The sequence below is a fragment of the Somniosus microcephalus genome, chromosome 5, assembly GCF_052327205.1.
Source record: "Somniosus microcephalus isolate GS21.2 chromosome 5, FLI_Smic_1.0, whole genome shotgun sequence".
NCBI classification, from domain to species: domain Eukaryota; kingdom Metazoa; phylum Chordata; class Chondrichthyes; order Squaliformes; family Somniosidae; genus Somniosus; species Somniosus microcephalus.
The window spans coordinates 237693140-237711989 of NC_140991.1; the positions used below are offsets into that span (position 1 = coordinate 237693140).

General features: G+C 44.4%; 1 protein-coding gene across 5 annotated transcripts in view; it reads left to right on the plus strand.

The window, feature by feature from the left end:
* Positions 1–18850, plus strand: part of LOC147117613 (triple functional domain protein) — an 862300-nt gene that overhangs the window by 751042 nt on the left and 92408 nt on the right. For 4 of the 5 annotated variants that reach the window (XM_085988743.1, XM_085988739.1, XM_085988740.1 and 1 more), the window contains 2 exons: positions 960–1098; positions 13515–13542. In XM_085988743.1, coding sequence (XP_085844869.1) covers positions 960–1098; positions 13515–13542 — 167 coding nt within the window. Of the gene's footprint in view, positions 1–228; positions 253–959; positions 1099–13514; positions 13543–18850 lie in introns of those variants that run through there. The other variant, XM_085988742.1, reaches the window with a different exon arrangement.

Here is an 18850-nt window from a genome sequence, read left to right on the forward strand (position 1 = left end):
GCTTCAATGAGATCCCCTCTCATTCTTCTGAATTCAAGAGAATACAGGCCTAGTTTACTCAATCTCTTCTCATACGACAGTCCTGCCATCCCAGGAATCAATATCGTGAACCTTCGATGCACTCCCTCTATGGTTTTTTGTTGTTGTTGTCATTGCTATTTTGAAACTGGCTGCTTGGAGCTCAATGAGAATAACTTGGGGAATGACTTTTTTTTCCTCCCGCTGCAGGGGAAGTGCTTAGCCTCCAGTCAGGTACAGTAGCATAGTGGTTATGATACTGGACTAGTAATCCAGAGGTTTAGACTAATAATCCAGAGACATGAGTTCAAATCCCATCATGGCAGCTGGGGGAATTTAAATTCAGTTAATTAAATACATTTGGAATTTTAAAAAAAGCTAATATCAGTAATGGTGACCATGAAACTACCGGATTGTCGGAAAAACCCAACTGGTTCACTAAAGTCCTTTTAGGGAAGGAAATCTGCTGCCTTTACCTAGTTTGGCCTATATGTGACTCCAGACCCACAGCAAGGTGGTTGACTCTTAACTGCCCTCTGAAATGGCCTAGCAAGCCAGCCACTCATTTGTACCAAATCGCTATGACAAAGTCAGCACTGTGGGAGTACCTTCCCCACAAAGACTGCAGCGGTTCAAGAAGGCGGCTCACCACCACCTTCTCGAGGGCAATTCGGGATGGGCAATAAATGCCAGCCTTGCCAGCGACGCCCACATCCATGAACAAATAAATAAGTCATTGTCTCTGTGTGGGGGAACCCACATCCCATCACTCTGGGTCAGTGTGTTGGTGCTCCAATGTGCTACACCCCAAAGTAAATAGCATCAATTATGGTGTGTATTTTATGTAGCCTGATTATCAGTGTTTTTTACATTTAAATTTCTAAAATGGGATATGTTATTCTTCCTCCTGTCCTCTCTGGGTTGAAATTTGGCAACATTAGAAAGTCAACATCTTGGCACACTGCACTCCGTTTAAGAAAAAAAAATGAAAAGAAGGATAAAGATGGCAAGAAAGAAGGAAAGCTAGAAAATGGCTTCCGAAAGTCACGAGAAGGATTGCCCAATAAGGTATCGGTTAAGGTAGGTCCTAGTAGCAGCTGTTAGCTAAAGTACTTGTTTGGAAATCTCCACAGTGGTGTATTAGCCCACATTCCATCCAGCATCTTTTGAAGTTAAAGGGTAAACATACTGACAGCGAGATTACAATTCCACCAAAGTTTCCACAAGCAAAACATATCACTGAAAGGTTTTGTGTCCATTTCTCTTTGTTAAATGAAATTTTTTTGGAGGGTGGATGAGAGATGCATTCACTGCAGAATTCCCACTTATTCATAATCAACTTGTGCCTCGCTGCAGTATCCCCAACCACATTTGGCAACTAAGTAATTAACTAATCTGTTAAATATGAAGTGGGAGTAAAAAATGATTATGCACGCACAAATGCCATAAGATACAACTTAATTTTATTTGTTAACCGCACATGTCTTCAAGGTAAGTAGGGGAAAAGCAGCTGTGTATGGTGCAGACAGTTAAAGGGAGGCAGTAGGCCTGCATTTAGATAACTAGGACTCTGAAGTGAAGCCCCTGTACCCCACTTACTGACCAGTATACATCCTAACTCCTGATTGCTTAACAACTCAGACCAAGGCCAGTGGTTGTCTCAACTAATACAGGGCCCAGGTGAAATTGTTGCTTGTCCAGTATCCTCAAAGAAACTTGATTCTACAGGATCAGTATAAAAAATATGCTGAATTGTTTTAATATTTCTGCATCTGCTGCTAATATTTCATTCGATGTTTGCATTTTTAAAAAGTTCCTGTTTTGTACTGCCTGTGAATCTGATTGAGATTATTGGTAGAATAATTAATCCTTTTCTCTTTACAATGCACTCAATAGGCCTTGATTTTCTCAGCAAAAATGTCTCCCATATAACTGCTTATGATCAGTAGGAAATAGATTGATGTGTATGTTAACATAGAAAAACAATGTAACATAAGTTATGACTGCAAAAATATTACTTGGATTTCATATTTCACTTAAGTGTGTTGTGTCCGTGTATAGTAAGACACAGACTGCAGGAGAACGGTACAACAGGTGTTTACTCAACATGGCTCACACGGGAACTGATCTGTAGAGATTACTACTCAGTGCTATATACAGGTGTGGTCACTGCCGGTACTGCAGTATACATGAGCTGTAAAAGATAGTTCCCCCCTTAAAGGTATATACATTACAATTCCTCCCCTTTTAGATTAACAGTACCACAACACTCATTTAACAATTAAATATCAAACTAATTACAATTAACACTTTTAACATGCAACATTAGCTGAAAATAGTCTATTTATATATTCAGTCTTTGGGGAGGCTTCCTGATCCTTTCTGGATAGCGCCTTTCCCGAGTGTCTTGCTCTTGGTGCGGAGGCGATTCTGGCCCCCTGTCGTCGGTTGGTTCATCAGCTTCCGATGCTACTGTTTCTGGGGTAGATGCTACCTGTACGTCGGGTTCATCACGTATGGGCGAGGCATGGGGTTGACTTGTTCCTGTGACTAGGATCTGGTCAGCATGGCGTCTCACGATGCTCTCCCCAAAGTCCACTGTGTACATTAGTGGGCCCTGCCATGTGCATATCGTTCCTGGCTGCCATTTTTCTGTTTGGTAGTCACGGGCCAAGACTGGTTGCCCTACATTGAAGCTCCTTGTTGGCTTCTCATGGATGTGCTGGAATTGCTTACTCTCAACACCTCTTCGTACGTTTGGTCTGAGCAAATCCAGGTGAGATCTTAACCTTCGGTTAAAGAACATCATGGCTGGGGCCTGGTTGGTGACTGCATGTGTCGCATTCCGGTAGGCGAACAGGAAATTGTCCACCTTGTGCTGCAGCGGAATGTTGTCATTGTACATAGTCTTTATTGCCTTCTTAAAGGTTTGTACGAACCTCTCAGCCAATCCATTTGTGGCTGGATGATACGGGGCGGATGTGTAATGCCTTACCCCATTCTTTTTCAAGAACTTCCGGAACTCTTCGGACACAAACTGTGGTCCGTTGTCGGAGCAAATCTGTTCTGGCAAGCCATTCCTGGCAAAAATGGTCCATAGGACTGCAGTAGTTTTCTCCGTGGTGGTGGAGGACATTTTGATGACCTCAGGCCATTTCGAGTGTGCATCCACGGCTATTAAAAACATTGAGTCCATGAATGGACCAGCAAAATCAATATGCACCCGTTGCCATGGAGATGAGGGCCACTCCCATGGGTGTAGAGGGGCCTGTGGTGGTGCATTTTGGACTTTCTGGCATCCTGAGCAGCTCTTGGTCAGGTCCTCGATTTGTTTATCGATTCCCGGCCACCACACATAAGTCCTGGCTAGGCTTTTCATTTTTACCCCTCCCAGATGACCCTCATGAAGCTCATTGAGCACTCTATCCCTTAACTTGGGTGGAATTACCACTCGGGATCCACACATCAAGGTCCCCTGGCACACTGACAGCTGTTCTCTCCTTGTCGAGAATGCTGGCAACAGTGAGTCGCCATGTGCTGGCCATCCCTTCACCGTCAAATCATATACCCGAGACAGTGTCGGGTCATTTCAGGTTTCCTTTTCGATACAAGCGTTAGTTACCGGTAGGTATTCAACTATAGTCGAATGGAATATTTCGACAGGATCCACTGCTGGTGCTTCCTCCGCAGTAGGCAGTGGCAGGCATGATAGCCCATCAGCATTTCCATGCTGTTTCTTGCCCTTATATTCAATCTCATAGTGGTGCGCCCCTAGAAAAAGTGACCATTTTTGTAGTCGTTGCGCAGTCATCACCGGAACGCCCTTCTTCGGATTAAAAATGGAGACAAGAGGCTGGTGATCAGTCAGCAAGGTGAATTTCTGCCCGTGCAGATAGTGATTGAACTTTTTCACTCCCCACACTAGGCTGAGGGCCTCCCTGTCAATCTGGGCGTAGTTATGCTCGGCTGAGGTTAGTGATCGTGACGCAAAGGCTAGTGGCCTCTCTGAGCCGTCCGAGAATTTGTGCGACAGCACCGCTCCAATGCCGTAGGGTGACGCATCACATGCCAACCGAATTGGTAATGCCGGGTTGTAATGGGCCAATACCTCTTTCGATGTGATTAGTGTTTTGCTCTTCTGGAAAGCTCGTCTACATTCGTCACTCCACTTCCATGGCACCCCAGTTTGCAGTAGGGTGTTCAGTGGGTGTAGTATTGTAGACAAATTTGGCAAGAACTTATGGTAGTAGTTTACCAGCCTGAGGAACGACCTCAGTTGTGAAACATTTTCCGGTGCTGGAGCCTTGACTACTGCCTCAATCTTCTCTGGGGACTTATGTAACCCCTCTTTATCGATAACGTGGCCACAATACAAGATCTGTTTTCTAAAAAACTCGCATTTGGGGCGGTTAGCTCGGAGCCCATATTCCTGCAATCTAGTGAGCACCTGCTCCAGGTTGGCAAGGTGATCACTGTCATTTTCGCCCGTGACCAGGATGTCGTCCAAATAACACTGGGTCCCTGGGATCCCTTTCAGGACTTGTTCCATTGCCCTCTGCCAAATAGCCGGAGCTGATGCTACCCCGAATACCAGCCGGTTGTATTGGTAGAGACCTTTATGGGTGTTGATTGTGAGGTATTTTTTTGATGCTTCTTCTACCTCCATTTGCAGATACGCCTGGGCCAGATCAATCTTAGTGAAGTGTTTCCCTCCAGATGGCGAGGCGAAAATATCTTCAATCCGCGGAAGTGGATATTGTACGGTGTGAAGGACCGGGTTCACTGTTACCTTAAAGTCCCCACAGATGCGAACCTTCCTTGGTTCCCCAGGTGTGCTGCTCAACGACTTTTTCATCACAGGGACAATGGGTGTAGCCCACTCGCTCCAGTCTACCTTGGACAGTACACCTGAACGTTCCAGACTCTCCAGCTCTGCTTCGACGGCTGGGCGGATCGCATAAGGTACCGGTCTGGCCTTAAAAAATTTTGGCCTTGCGTTTTCTTCCATTTTAATCGTCGCTGTCATGCCTTTTAGTGTTCCGAGTCCTTGCTGGAACACTTCTTTTGCGTCAGTTAGGATCTTTGACAGTCGCCCAGGTGTGACGTCGTCATCCTTTTTGTCAGCCACAGTCAGTGCCTGTATGGAATGCCAATCCAGTTGTATTTTCCGGATCCATTCACGTCCCAGTAATGGCGGTCCTCCATCTTGCGATACATACAGGTCTAGTTTTGGTGTTTCCTTATCGTTATATATAACGGTCACCCTTATTTTTCCTTTGGGGTAGACTTTTTGCCCCGTGTACGTCTTCAAAATAATTTTTGTGTCTCTCTCAAGGGTATGTGTGAGAATAGCCGCTCGTAGTCCCGTCGGTTTATGACTGTTAGGGCTGATCCTGTGTCCAATTCCATCTTTACCTGGACTCCTGCTATCTTGAGAGTGACCCAAATGGTTCAATGATCCTCCGTTGTGATCACATTATGTATTTTCAGACAACTCCGTTCTCTGCTTTCGGAGTCGTTATCACTCTTTTGTTCGTCTGAACTATTCTCCGTCATCTTATGTACCTTCTTGTACTTTTCTTTGGTAGGTTTCTTATTGCTGGTTTTCTTTCCCGACCTGCAGACTCGTGCTATGTGTCCTACTTTTCCACACTGTCTGCACACTTTGTCTTTGAACCAGCAATCATTCTGGTCATGTGTTGTTCTGCCGCAGCGATAGCACTTCTCTGTTCCATATGACATTTCGTTTGTGCCATATTCTTGCGGTCTCTGTTGTATCTCTGCAGCGCCCCGTGCTGCTGCTTCATATGATACCGCAATGCTGAAAGCCTTTTCCAGCGTAAGGTCCTTTTCAGATAAAAGCCGTTTCTGGGTTCCTTCACTTTGAAGCCCACACACAAACTTGTCCCTTAAGGTATCTGCCAGTCCCGCTCCAAACTGGCAGTGTTTCGATAGTTTGCGCAGTTCTGTTAAATAATCAGCATTGCTTTCATCCTTATGGTGGTTCCGTTTGTGAAACTTGAATCTTTCTGCTATCAGCAGCGGTGTGGGGTTTAAATGTTCCTGTAGTATCGTTACTATGTCTTCAAAACTCTTTTCCATTGGCTTCGTTGGGGTTACTAGATTTCGTAATAAACCATACGTCTTTGCACCCATTAAATTTAACAATACCGACGCTTTCTTGTCATCTGACACCTCATTTGCCTTGCAGTATACCTCTATTCGTTCGACATATGTAGTCCAATCATCGACTTCATTGTCAAATGCGGTGATACTGCCACTCTTCGGCATTTTGGGTGTGGTTTAAAATGGCGTCTCCCAATGGCTTAAAATGGCGTCTCCCGCGCTTTCCTTCCTCCCCCGCTGCTGCCAACGCCGCTCCCGGCGGTTCTCATGGCAATGGCGGCACCCTGTAGGTTTCGCGCGCTTCTCCTGCGCTGCTGCCAACGCCGCTCTCGGCGGTCCTCGTGGCAATGGCGGCGCCTCGCGGGTTTCTGCGCGTCTCCTCTCTCCCTCTCTTCGACGCTGCTCGGCCCCTGAACACCGGCTGCGCCCTGTGCGCTCTGCCCTCTCTCTCTCTCTCTCTCTCTCCCCCGTCGACGCTGCTCGGCCTTTTGCTGTGCCGCTCGGTCGGGCTCTAGCCCGCCGCTGTCCGGGAAGGGTCTGCGCACTACCTGTTGCCAGCCCGTTTCGCTGGACCACCTCGACTGGAAAGCCAAGCCTGGCTCTCGACAGCCTCCCCCGCAATTCTCGAGTCTCTGCTGGATGACTGGGCGGTTGCCCGTGGTCGACGCCCGAGTCTCTGGCCTTGACCTCCAATCCACTGATCTCCAGGAACGAATCCCCGGGAGGTGATGCAGAGTTGCAGGTCGGTTCGAACTTGCCTTGTTGCCAATGTTGTGTCCGTGTATAATAAGACACAGACTGCAGGAGAACGGCACAACAGGTGTTTACTCAACGTGGCTCACACGGGAACTGATCTGTACAGATTACTACTCAGTGCTATATACAGGTGTGGTCACTGCCGGTACTGCAGTATACATGAGCTGTAAAAGATAGTTCCCCCCCTTAAAGGTATATACATTACAAAGTGTATGTGGATTCTTTTTTCTGTAATGAGTAGTATTTAGAACATTTTAGAACCATCACTTCAAGCATTCTTCTATGCTAGATATTTGGCTTCCCTAAAGCTAATTGTTTTGCTTTCAAAGTTTGGCCAAACATTCAGTCAATCAGGTCAAATTCACCTTGGCCTGTGTTTCTGATCATTAACTTTGACTAAACTCACAACCATTAACAAACAGCAAAAATTGTCTGTTGGCCAGTTTCCCCACTATAAATAAAAATATAACAATGTTGCCACTTTCAGTTAATTTATCAAATCCTGGAACTACTTTAATATATGTTTAAAAATCTTTTAATTGGAGCACCCATCCTCTATTTACTTATTTTAGCTCTCAAATATGAGGGTAAACTACCCTTTATCTCCCTTGCTTGTTGATGCACCATTCAGATTTAAGCAGGTTGGCAACCCAAAGATGTGCGGGTTAGGTTGATTGGCCATGATAAAAATTGGCCCTTAGTGTTAGGGGGGATTAAATACGTGGGGTTACGGGGATAGGGCTTGGGTGGGATGGCTGTCGGTGTAGGGACCGGGTGCTAGGGTTTGGATGATCAGCCATGATCTCGTTGAATGGCGGAGCAGGCTCGAAGGGCCGAATGGCCTACTCCTGCTCCTAGTTTCTATGTTTCTATGTAACCCGTGAACAGGCCTCTGTCAATGTCATTCTTGAACTGACAGCAGGATGATCTACGAAAGCAGCAATAGGACAACTCTTCAATTTTTCCCTACCTTGTGGGCAAATACCTGGGCTTGGTTTTTCACTTTCCCTCAGATTGGGGCTAATACCATGAATTCAGTGGAGAATATTCCATAATACACCCACTTAAGTAAATATCATGAGAAATGCATCTACCTGGTTAGCTGGCATATAGCTGCCTTAGCAGTGGGTGTATTGTGCTGCAATAACAAGCGACCATGCAACGTATACTCAATTATGCCATCTGCTTTTGAAATATCTTAAATAACAGTCATTGCAAAGTGTCACAGTACATTGGCCCAGAAATTCCGTTCGCAGCCCTCTCGCGGGCGGAGGGCTGCAATTTGGAAAAATCTGCGTCTGAAGTGGAGGGCTCCCGGGAGGCGCAGAATTCCGTTGCTGTGCCTCTTCAAACTGCCGGTGTGCAGGGCACGCGTATCCCAGGGGTGCAGGTAGTTCGCAGCGTCCTTGGGATCACGTGGGCCATGGGGAGCCAATCAGAGCAGGGAATCTCCATTCATAGATTTGACAGGAGGGCCTGTCAAATCTATGAATAGAGATCAGCCCCAAAACATAAGTAAAACTTCAAATAATTTTTTTTTTTAAACCACATTTTTAAAATGACTATAAATTACATAAATTAACTATTTTAAACAAAAATTTAAATTTTTGAAAAAATAATTAACGTTTTTAACAGGGCTAAAAATAAACGTAACTTTTTTTTAAAAAAAGTACAGGTACACTATCCCTTATCCGAAAGCCTTGGGACCAGCTGAGTTTCGGTTTTCGGAATTTTTCGGATTTCAGAAGGTATTATTATAAGACTGGGAAATTTGTATTTAATATAAATTTTAAAAGTTCAGGCTACCTCTTGCGACTGTTCTGTGTCTCATTCCCCTTCCTGCTTCTCTGGAAAGCCGGATATCGGCTGACTCCTACTAAGCTGGCCCGCAAATCAGGTCGGGTGGGGGGGGAGAAAAGAATATCGGACGGGCCGCGGGTCGGGTCGGGGGGAGAAAAGAATATCGGACAGGCTGCTGCAGCTATCGGACCGGCCGCTGTATTGTTGGGTTCACTCTCCCGGTAACTCCTTCACACTGCCCGGCTTGGCCTGCAATCTCCTACCCAGGAGGGAACTCTGTGACCCTCTGCCCTGCTCAGTGTAAGTCGTGCACCACTCTGGTCATGTCGTGCGCACAAACGCTGAACGAAAAAACTTTCGGTTTTTAGAGGTTTTCGGAAGTTCGGATAAAGGATAGTCTACCTGTATTTTAAAATGATAAATCAGTGGACAAATTTTTTTTTTTTTTACTTTCTTCAACTGTTAGCCTGGTAAAAGCAGGCCTTGCGCCTGCTTTTCTAGGCGCAGCAGCAGTTTCCGACTTACCTGGACTGAAGCAACTGTGAAAAAAACGAAAGTTTCAGCCGTACTCACTGCCTATCCGGCGCAGGCGTTTGACCTATCGAGCCCTTTCGTCACAGAACAGAAGTTCCGGTTTCCAGCACATGCGCAGTGCATACCTAAAACCGGCACTTCCATTGGCCCCGCGGGTGAGTACACAGCGCGTACACACCCATAGGGAATGGAATTTATGGGCTAATATACTGATAATTGCTCTAAAACCAGGTGAATGAGTTGCAGGTCTTTCGCTGCAGTTATGATACTGGTGCCATTTTTAGCGTATTAGAAGAAACCAACAATTATGCTGCCTGCTCACACTGTTCACTAGTGAAGCAGTGTTCTGGACCAATGGACTTTTTACATGCAGTGAACATTTTATATGCAGATAGCACCCTCTGGTGGTGGTTATTGTGTTAGCAGTTTGTATGCTGGAAAGGTCATCTGATCTTTCTACCTTTCTACTAACACACGAAGTAGAATTCCAGGAAGAACCTGGCAGTAATGGAGGATTCCATAAGGGTTTCACAATCCAATGTAATCTGATTTCATATGTTAGGCCAAGCGCAATATCTTTTCACAAATTTGTTGAAGTAAAGCTTCAAAACAGCAAACGGCTTCACGAAGAATTATTTTTGAATAAGTGTTTAACTTGCTGGATAACTAGATAGGAGCACGTCTAGCGCGGCCAGTACAAGCAGAGCACAGTTCTTACACGTGCATGCTTAAACACATAAATGCAGCTCTGTTCATCAGCTGCCGATTACATTTTTAAAGTTATAAAACCTGTACACAACAAAAGTTGCTTTGTGCCAATGAAAGACATGTAGAATAACTACCATTTATATATTCTCAAAATATAGAAGTATGACATAAACAGGTTCAACTTAAAGTTACTGAAATGCCTGTTTTAAAAATAGGCTTGTGATTTTCATGCTGCTAAAACAAATTTTGCCTTTGCTTTTATTTAAAGTACTTACATTCAGTAATCCATTACTGGATGCACGGTCATACTGGCCAGTAAGGAATTCAGAAGAAACTTCTTTACTCAGAGTGGTGAGAATGTGGGACTTGCTAGTCGAGGCGAATAGCATAAATGTATTTAGATAAGTGCATAAGGGAGAAAAGAATAGAAGCATATATTGAAAGGGTGAGACGAGCTAGATAGGGTGGGAGGTGGCTCGAGTGGAGCATAAGTGGTCTGCAGAGTGCACTTAAACAGAGTGTTGAACTAGGGAATTTTGAGAGTGAGAATTTGGTGTAGAGGGGGAAGGAGGTGCTGCTTTTTGCCACCAATACTTGGAGTGTTTTGTGTTACAGGTAAATGTTTAATTTCATTTACCTAGAACTTAAACTAGATCTAGTAATTAGTTTAAAAACAAAACTGTAAGCTAAGTTAATTAAATTCATAAACTTTAATTAAATAAATAAATAAAACAAGGTTATAAATGGATGGCAGTGCAGGTGGTGTGCCGCAACTGCAGCATGTGGGAGTTTGTGGAGAGCATCGTGATCCTGGACAATCATGTCTGCAGTAAGTGTCTGCAACTCGAGGAAATTCAGCTCAGAGTTGTTGCGCTGGAATCCAAGGTGCCGACATTGCAGGGCACCAGGGAGGGGGAGAGTTATCTGGACACTTTGACCCAGGAGGCAGTCATGCCCCTTAGGTTAGGTAGTGGTACAGGTCTGGTTAGTGGTCAGGGACAGGAGGGTGTGACTGCAACTCAGGCAGGTAAGGAGACCCCAGGTGTAGTGCTGGAGGAGCCTCAGCCTTTGCCCTTATCCAACATGAGGTTCTTGCTGCCTGTGTGGATGAGGGCAAAGCCTGCAGGGTGGATGAACCAACTGACCACGGCACCGTGGTACAGGAAGCCATTCAAGTAGGAGTGGTAGGGGACAGCATAGTCAGGGGGATAGATACTGTTCTCTGCAGCTGTGATCAGGAGTTCCGAAGGCTGTGTTGCCTGCCTGGTACCAGGGTACCTCGCAGCTGGAGAAGAATTTGGAGTGGGAGGGGGAGGTACCAGTTGTCATGGTCCACGTGGGAACCAGCGACATAAGTAGAACTAGGACTAAGATTCTGCTGAGAGTTAGAGGAGCTAGGGTCCAAATTAAAAAGCAGAACCTCAAAGGTAATAATCTCTCGATTGTTACCTGAGCCACGTGTAAATTGGCATAGGGACAAGCAGATCAGAGAGTTAAATGCGTGGCTCAAAGAGTGGTGTGGGAGGAAGATTCGTGGATCATTGGCACCAGTACTGGGGAAAGAGGGAGCTGTTTCGTTGGGACGGTCTCCACTTAAACCGGGCTGGGACCAGAGTCCTGGCGTATCAAATAACTAGGGTTGTAAACTAAAAAAGGTGGGGGGGGAGGGGCCAGATGAGGGGGAATTTAGAAATCTAAAGAGAAAAGTCAAGGCAATGGAGCAGTGTAGCGAATTGGGTAAAGATAAGCAGAGTGTGACAGGAAGGGACAGAGAGATTAAAGGTAATTGCGCATCAGCAAATAAGATGAAAGCAGGGAATAATGGTAAAAGGTTAAAACTAAAGGCTCTTTAGCTGAATGCATGAAGCCTTCATAACAAGATAGACAAATTAGTGGCACAAATAGTGATAACTGGGTATGATCTAATAGCCATTACAGAGACATGGTTGCAAGGTGACCAGGGTTGGGAACTAAATATTCCAGGGTACTTGATGTATCGAAAAGATAAAGATGTAGTATATTTGGATTTCCAAAAGGCATTTGATAAGGTGCCACATAAAAGGTTGTTAAGCAAGATAAGGGCGCATGGGGTTGGGGGTAATGTACTAGCATGGAGAAAGGATTGGTTAACAGACAGAAAAGAGAGTAGGGATAAACGGGTCATTTTCAGATTGTAACTAGTGGGATGCTGCAAGGATCAGTGCTTGGACCTCAGCTTTTTACAATCTATATTAATGAATTAGATGAAGGGACTGAGTGCAATGTATCCAAGTTTGCTGCCGATACAAAGCTTGGTGGAAAAGCAAAATGTGAGGAGGACGCAAAGAGCCTGCAAAGGGATATAGATGGTTAAGTGAATTGGCAATAAGGTGGCAGCTGGAGTATAATGTGGGGAAATGTGAGGTTATTCACATTGGTAGGAAGAATAGAAAAACAGAATATATTTCAAATGGTGAGAAACTATTAAATGTTGGTGTTCACAGTGATTTAGGTGTCCTAGTACAGGAAACACAGAGTTCGCATGCAGTTACAGCAAGCAATTAGGAAGGCAAATGACATGTTGGCCTTTATTGCTAGAGGGTTGGAGTACAAGAGTAAGAAAGTCTTGCTACAATTGTACAGGGCTCTGGTGAGACCACACCTGGAGTACTGCGCACAGTTTTTGGTCTCCTTATTTAAGGAAGGATATACTTGCCTTAGAGGCAGTGCAACAAAGGTTCACTGGATTGATTCCTGGGATGAGAGGATTGTCCTATGAAGAGAGATTGAGCAGATTGGGCCAATACTCTCTGGAATTTGGAATATTAAGAGATGATCTCATTGAAACATATAAGATTCTGAGGGTGATTGGCAGGATAAATGCTGAGAGATTGTTTCCCCTGGCTCGAGAGTCTAGAACTACGGGGCATAGTCTCAGGATAAAGGGCCGGCCTTTTAAGACTGAGATGAGGAGGAATTCCTTCACTCAGGTTATGAATCTTTGGAATTCTCTGCCCCAAAGTGCTGTGGATGCTCAGAGGAATCAAGGGATATGGGAATAAGGCAGGAAAATGGCATTGAGGTCGAAGATCTGCCATGATCTTATTGAATGACAGAGCAGGCTCAAGAGGCCGTATGGCCTACTCCTGCTCCTAATTCTTATGTTCTAAACACTGGCATGGACCTGTTGTGCCAAATGGCCTGTTTTTGTGCAGTTATTTCTATGTAATAACCACTAAAAAACCACTGTCAAAATTGTTGCTAAAACTGAATAGGTTTCCCATTATACTATGTAATGAATAAAAGTTATGCCTAAGCAAATATTTTGCTTATAATTAATTTTACTGTTACCGTAGTGTAGTGTATGGTATTCAGATTCAGGCCATTACATTACTGACATTTTTTCAGATACTAATGTGAAAGATGTGAGAAATGCAAACACTGCAATAAAGATCAATGATGAAAGATCCTGCTAATTCAGAAAACTTTGGAGATTTAAAAACTGTTAGAGCAAAGACAGAAAACATCGGGAATAAAAAATGAATGAATTGTACAATTATTGTATTAAATCATTCTTATTTCTTTCTTTTCAGCTCCTGAACCCTAATTATATCTATGATGGTAAGTTATTGAAATAACTTCTCACATTTCACAAAGCACAAATAAAGAGACTTTAATCTACATATAGATTGGGCTAACCAAATTAGTAACAATACTGTGGAGGAGGAATTCCTGGAGTGTTTACGGGATGGTTTCCTGGACCAATATGTCGAGGAACCAACCAGAGATCAGGCCATCTTAGACTGGGTATTATGTAGCGAGAAAGGATTAATTAGCAATCTTGTTGTACGAGGCCCCTTGGGTCGTAGCGATCATAATATGATAGAATTATTCATTAAGATGGAGAATGAAGTAGTTGACTCAGAGACTAGGGTCCTGAATTTAAATAAAGGAAACTACGATGGTCTGAGGCGCGAGTTGGGTAGGATTGATTGGGGAATGTCACTCAAAGGGTTGACGGTGGATAGGCAATGGCAAACATTCAAAGACCACATGGATGAACTACAGAATTTGTTCATCCCAGTTTGGCATAAAAATGAAACAAAAAAGGTGACTCAACCGTGGCTAACAAGGGAAATTAGGGATAGCATAAGATCCAAGGAGAGGACATATAAATTGGCCAGAAAAAGCAGCAAACCTGAGGATTGGGAGCAGTTTAATTTTCAACAAAGGAGGACAAAGGGATTAATTAAGAAGGGGAAAATAGAATATGAGAGTAAGCTTTCAGGGAACATAAAAACTGACTGTAAAAGCTTTTATAGATATGCGAAGAGAAAAAGATTGGTGAAGTCAAGCGTAGGTCCCTTGCAGTCAGAATCAGGGGAATTTATAATGGGGAACAAAGAAATGGCAGACCAATTAAATACATATTTTGGTTCTGTCTTCACAAAGGAGGACACAAATAACCTCCCAGAGATGTCGGGGAACATAGGGTCTGATGAAAGGGAGGAACTGAAAGAAATCAGTATTTGTAGGGAAATGGTGTTAGGGAAATTGATGGGATTGAAGGCCGATAAATCCCCAGGGCCTGATAATCTACATCCTAGGGTACTTAAGGAAGTGGTCCTAGAAATACAGGAAACTTTCGATTAACCGGCCCCTAAATAACCGGAAATGACAGTTAACCGGCAAAATTCAGGAGTAGGTTCAGGTAACTTTTATTACTTTTTTTACTCCATTTGTTGCTGTGCAAGGGTGTAGCTGCAGCTGTTGCTAAGCTACAGAGACGCTTGCAACTTGTGCCGATTGTTCTGAAGCTGTTGTTAAGCAACAGGGTTTGTTGCTTTATACGGAGCTCTCAGCTCCGTATCTTTTACTATAGCGTTCGGTTAGCCGGAATTCTTGATGAACCGGCACCACGTCGGTCCCGTCCGTGCCGGATACCAGAAAGTTTCCTGTAGTAGATGCATTGCTGATCATCTTCCAACATTCGATGGAATCTGGAACAGTACCCATGGATTGGAGGGTAGCTAATGTTACCCCACTATTCAAAAAAGGTGGTAGAGAGAAAACGGGGAATTACAGACCGGTAAGCCTGACAAAGCTGGGTGGGCGTGTGTGCTGTGAGGAGGATGCCGAGAAACTCCAGGATGATTTGGACAGAAGCATGGCAGATGCAATATAACGTGGATAAATGTGAGGTTATCCACTTTGGTGGCAAAAACAGGAAGGCAGATTATTATCTGAATGGCTATAGATTGGGAGAAGGGGAAGTGCAACGAGACCTGGGTGTCCTTGTGCACCAGACGCTGAAGGTAAGCATGCAGGTGCAGCAGGCGGTTAAGAAGGCAAATGGTATGTTGGCCTTTGTAGCAAGAGGGTTTGAGTACAGGAACAAGGATGTCTTGCTGCAGTTATAAAATTCTGACAGGACTGGACAGACTAGATGCAGGAAGGATGTTCCCGATGGTCGGGGAGTCCAGAACCAGGGGCCACAGTCCAAGGATAAGGGGTAAGCCATTTAGGACAGAAATGAGGAGGAATTTCTTCACCCAGAGAGTGGTGAACCTGTGGAATTTTCTACCACAGAAGGCAGTAGAGGCCAATTCATTAAATATATTCAAGAAGGAGTTGGATATATTTCTTAAGGCTAAAGGGATCAAGGGGTATGGGGAGAAAGTAGGGACCGGGTACTGAATTTGCAGCCATGATTGCATTGAATGGCGGAGCAGGCTCGAGGGGCCGAATGGCCTACTCCTGTTCCTATCTTCTATATTTCTATATGTCTATGTAAAGGTTGGGGATGTGTACAGCAGGTTCCTGCTCCTGTGTTCTGTGATGTAGATTTGTAAGACATGGGTTCATGTCATCAATTTCACAGGCAGGGAGGTGCTGAGTAGAAATGAGGTGCTTCAGCACAGTAGACTATTGTTATTTTCATTCCCTTTTACAATGCAATTTTCCTCAATATACCGGTTGAGCTTTTCCACAGTTGCATATTTGAGAACAGCCATTGCACCCCCTTTAAAATTGCACCATTTCACATGTATAGTCTCTCCGCATTCTTCCTACCAAAATGTGTCACCACACATTTTTCTGCGTTGAATTTCATCCACCATGTGTCCGCCCATTCCACCAGCCTGTCTATGTCCTCTTGAAGTCTATTACTATCTTCCTCAGTGTTTACTACTCTTTCAAGTTTTGTGTCATCTGCAAATTTCAAAATTGTGCCCTGTAGACCCAAGTCCAAGGCATTAACATATATCACAAACAGCACATGTTCCTAGTACTGAACCTTGGGGAACTCCACTGTATACCTCCCTCCTGTCCAAAAAACAGCCATTCACCACAATTCTGTTTTCTATCCCTTAGCCAATTTGTATCCGTGCTGTTGCTGTCCCTTTTATCCCATGAGCTTCAATTTTGCTAACAAGCTTAATATGTGGTACTTCATCAAATGCCTTTTGAAAGTCCATATACACAACTTCAACTGCACTGTTCTCATCAAAAAAACTCAATCAAGTTAGTCAAACATGATTTGCCCTTCACAAATCCATGCTGGCTCTCCTTTATTAGTCCAATGCTTGTCTAAGTGGCTGTTAATTTTTTCCCGGATTATTGTTTCTAAAAACACCACTGACATTAAACTGACTGGCCTGTAATTGCCAGGTTTATCCTTCTCCCCTGTTTTGAAAAAAGGTGTAACATTTGTAATCCTCCTGTCCTTGAGCACCACCCCATATCTGAAGAAGGATTGGAAGATTGTGGTCATCACCTCGGCAATTTCTGCCTTTACTTCCCTCAGCAACGTAGTATGCATCCCGTCTGGGCCGGGTGACTTACGTACTTTTAAGTACTGCCAGCCTTCCTAGTACCTCCTCCTTATCTATTTTTATCTCATCCAGTAACCCGGCAACCTCCTCGGGTACCATAGCTTTGACAAAGCCTCCCTTCCTTGGCAAGTTTTTTTTTTTATTCGTTTGTGATGTGAGCATCGCTGGCAAAGCCAGCATTTATTGCCCATCCCTAATGGCCCTTGAGAAGGTGGTGGTGAGCCACCTTCTTAAACCGCTGCAGTTCCTGTGGTGAAAGTACTCCCACAGTGCTGTTAGGTAAGGAGTTCCAGGATTTTGACCCAGTAACGATGAAGGATCGGCGATATACTTCTAAGTCAGGATGGTGTGGAACTTGGAGGTGGTATAAGAACATAAGAAATAGGAGCAGGAGTAGGCCATTCGAGCCTGCTCTGCCATTCAGTGAGATCATGGCTGATCTTCTGCCTCAACTCCATTCACTGGCCCTATCGCCATATCCCTTGATGCCCTTACTAGTCAGAAATCTATAAACTTCTGTTTTGAATATACCCAATGACTGAGCCTCCACAGCCCTCTGGGATAGAGAATTCCAAAGATTCACCACCCTCTGTGTGAAGAAATTTCTTCTCATCTCTGTCCTGAATGGCCTACCCTTTATCCTGAGGCTGTGCCCCCTGGTTCTAGACTCCCCAGCCAAGGGAAACATTCTCCCAGCATCCACCCTATCAAGCCCTGTAATAATGTTGTATGCTTCAGTGAGACCCCCTCTCATTGTTCTGAATTCAAGAGAATACAGGCCTAGTTTACTCAATCTCTTCTCATATGACAGTCCCGCTATCCCAGGAATCAATCTCGTGAACCTTTGTTGCACCCCCTCTATGGCAAGTATATCCTTCCTTAGGTAAGGAGACCAAAATTGTACACAGTACTCCAGTTGTGGTTTCACCAAGGCCCTATATAATTGGAGTAAGATTTCTTTACTCCTGTATTCAAATCCTCTTGTAATGTAGGCCAGCATACCATTTGCCTTCCTAATGGCTTGCTGCACCTGCACATTCACATTCAGTGACTCATGTACAGGAAACTCTTTGGTGTCCGGCACCGACGGGACCGGCGTGTTGCCGGTTGTTCAAAAATTCCGGATGACAGAGAGGGTTATCTACCAAGGCTATTTTTAACAAAGAAAAATAAAAAAAATCAAGAAATGTGCAGTATACAGTAATTGGGTACTCACCTACAGAATGTTGTGTTAAATGGATGGTGGAAGATGCTTGATTAAGTACAGTACTGCCAGTTGAGGGTAATGCAATGCAATGATTACCAGCAGCGTGGGGGAGACACAGTACCCCTGCAAAATGGTAGATCAGAAGAGACGACCGGCAGCATGGGAGAGTCAGACTCCTGTTACAGGGATATTGAGGTGTTCCGACTTCTGACAGCGCCAAGAAGTCGAGTAGTGGCAGTTTGGAGAACTACCCGCACTGACTAACTTGGCCACGGCAGGAGACTCAGACTCAGCAACATTGCCGGTTATCGAGGTGTTGTTTTCGGAGTGAGAATTTTGCCGGTTAATAGAGAATTCCGGATATTTAGGTGCCATTTAAACGAGAGTTTCCTGTACAAGGACACCAAGGTCCCTTTGATCATCTGCATTCCCCAATCTTTCACCATTTAGGAAATACTCTGCCTTTCTGTTTTTTCAATCAAACTGGATAACTTCACATTTATCCACATTATATTCCATCTGCCATGTTCTCGCCCACTCACTGAGCCTGTTGAGATCCCCTTGAAGCCTCTTCACATCCTCTTCTCAACTGACACTGCCACCTAGCTTTGTATCATCAGCAAATTTGGAAATGTTACATTTAGTCCCCTCATCCAAATCATTGATATAGATTGTGAATAGCTGGGGCCCAAGCACCGATCCTTGCGGTACCCCACAAGTCACAGCCTGCCATCCTGAAAAAGACCCGTTTATCCCTACTCTTTGTTTTCTGTCTGTTAACCAATTCTCAATCCATGCTAGTATATTACCCCCAATTCCATGTGCCCTAATTTTGTTCACCAACCTCTTGTGTGGGACCTTATTGAAGGCCTTCTGAAAATCCAAATAC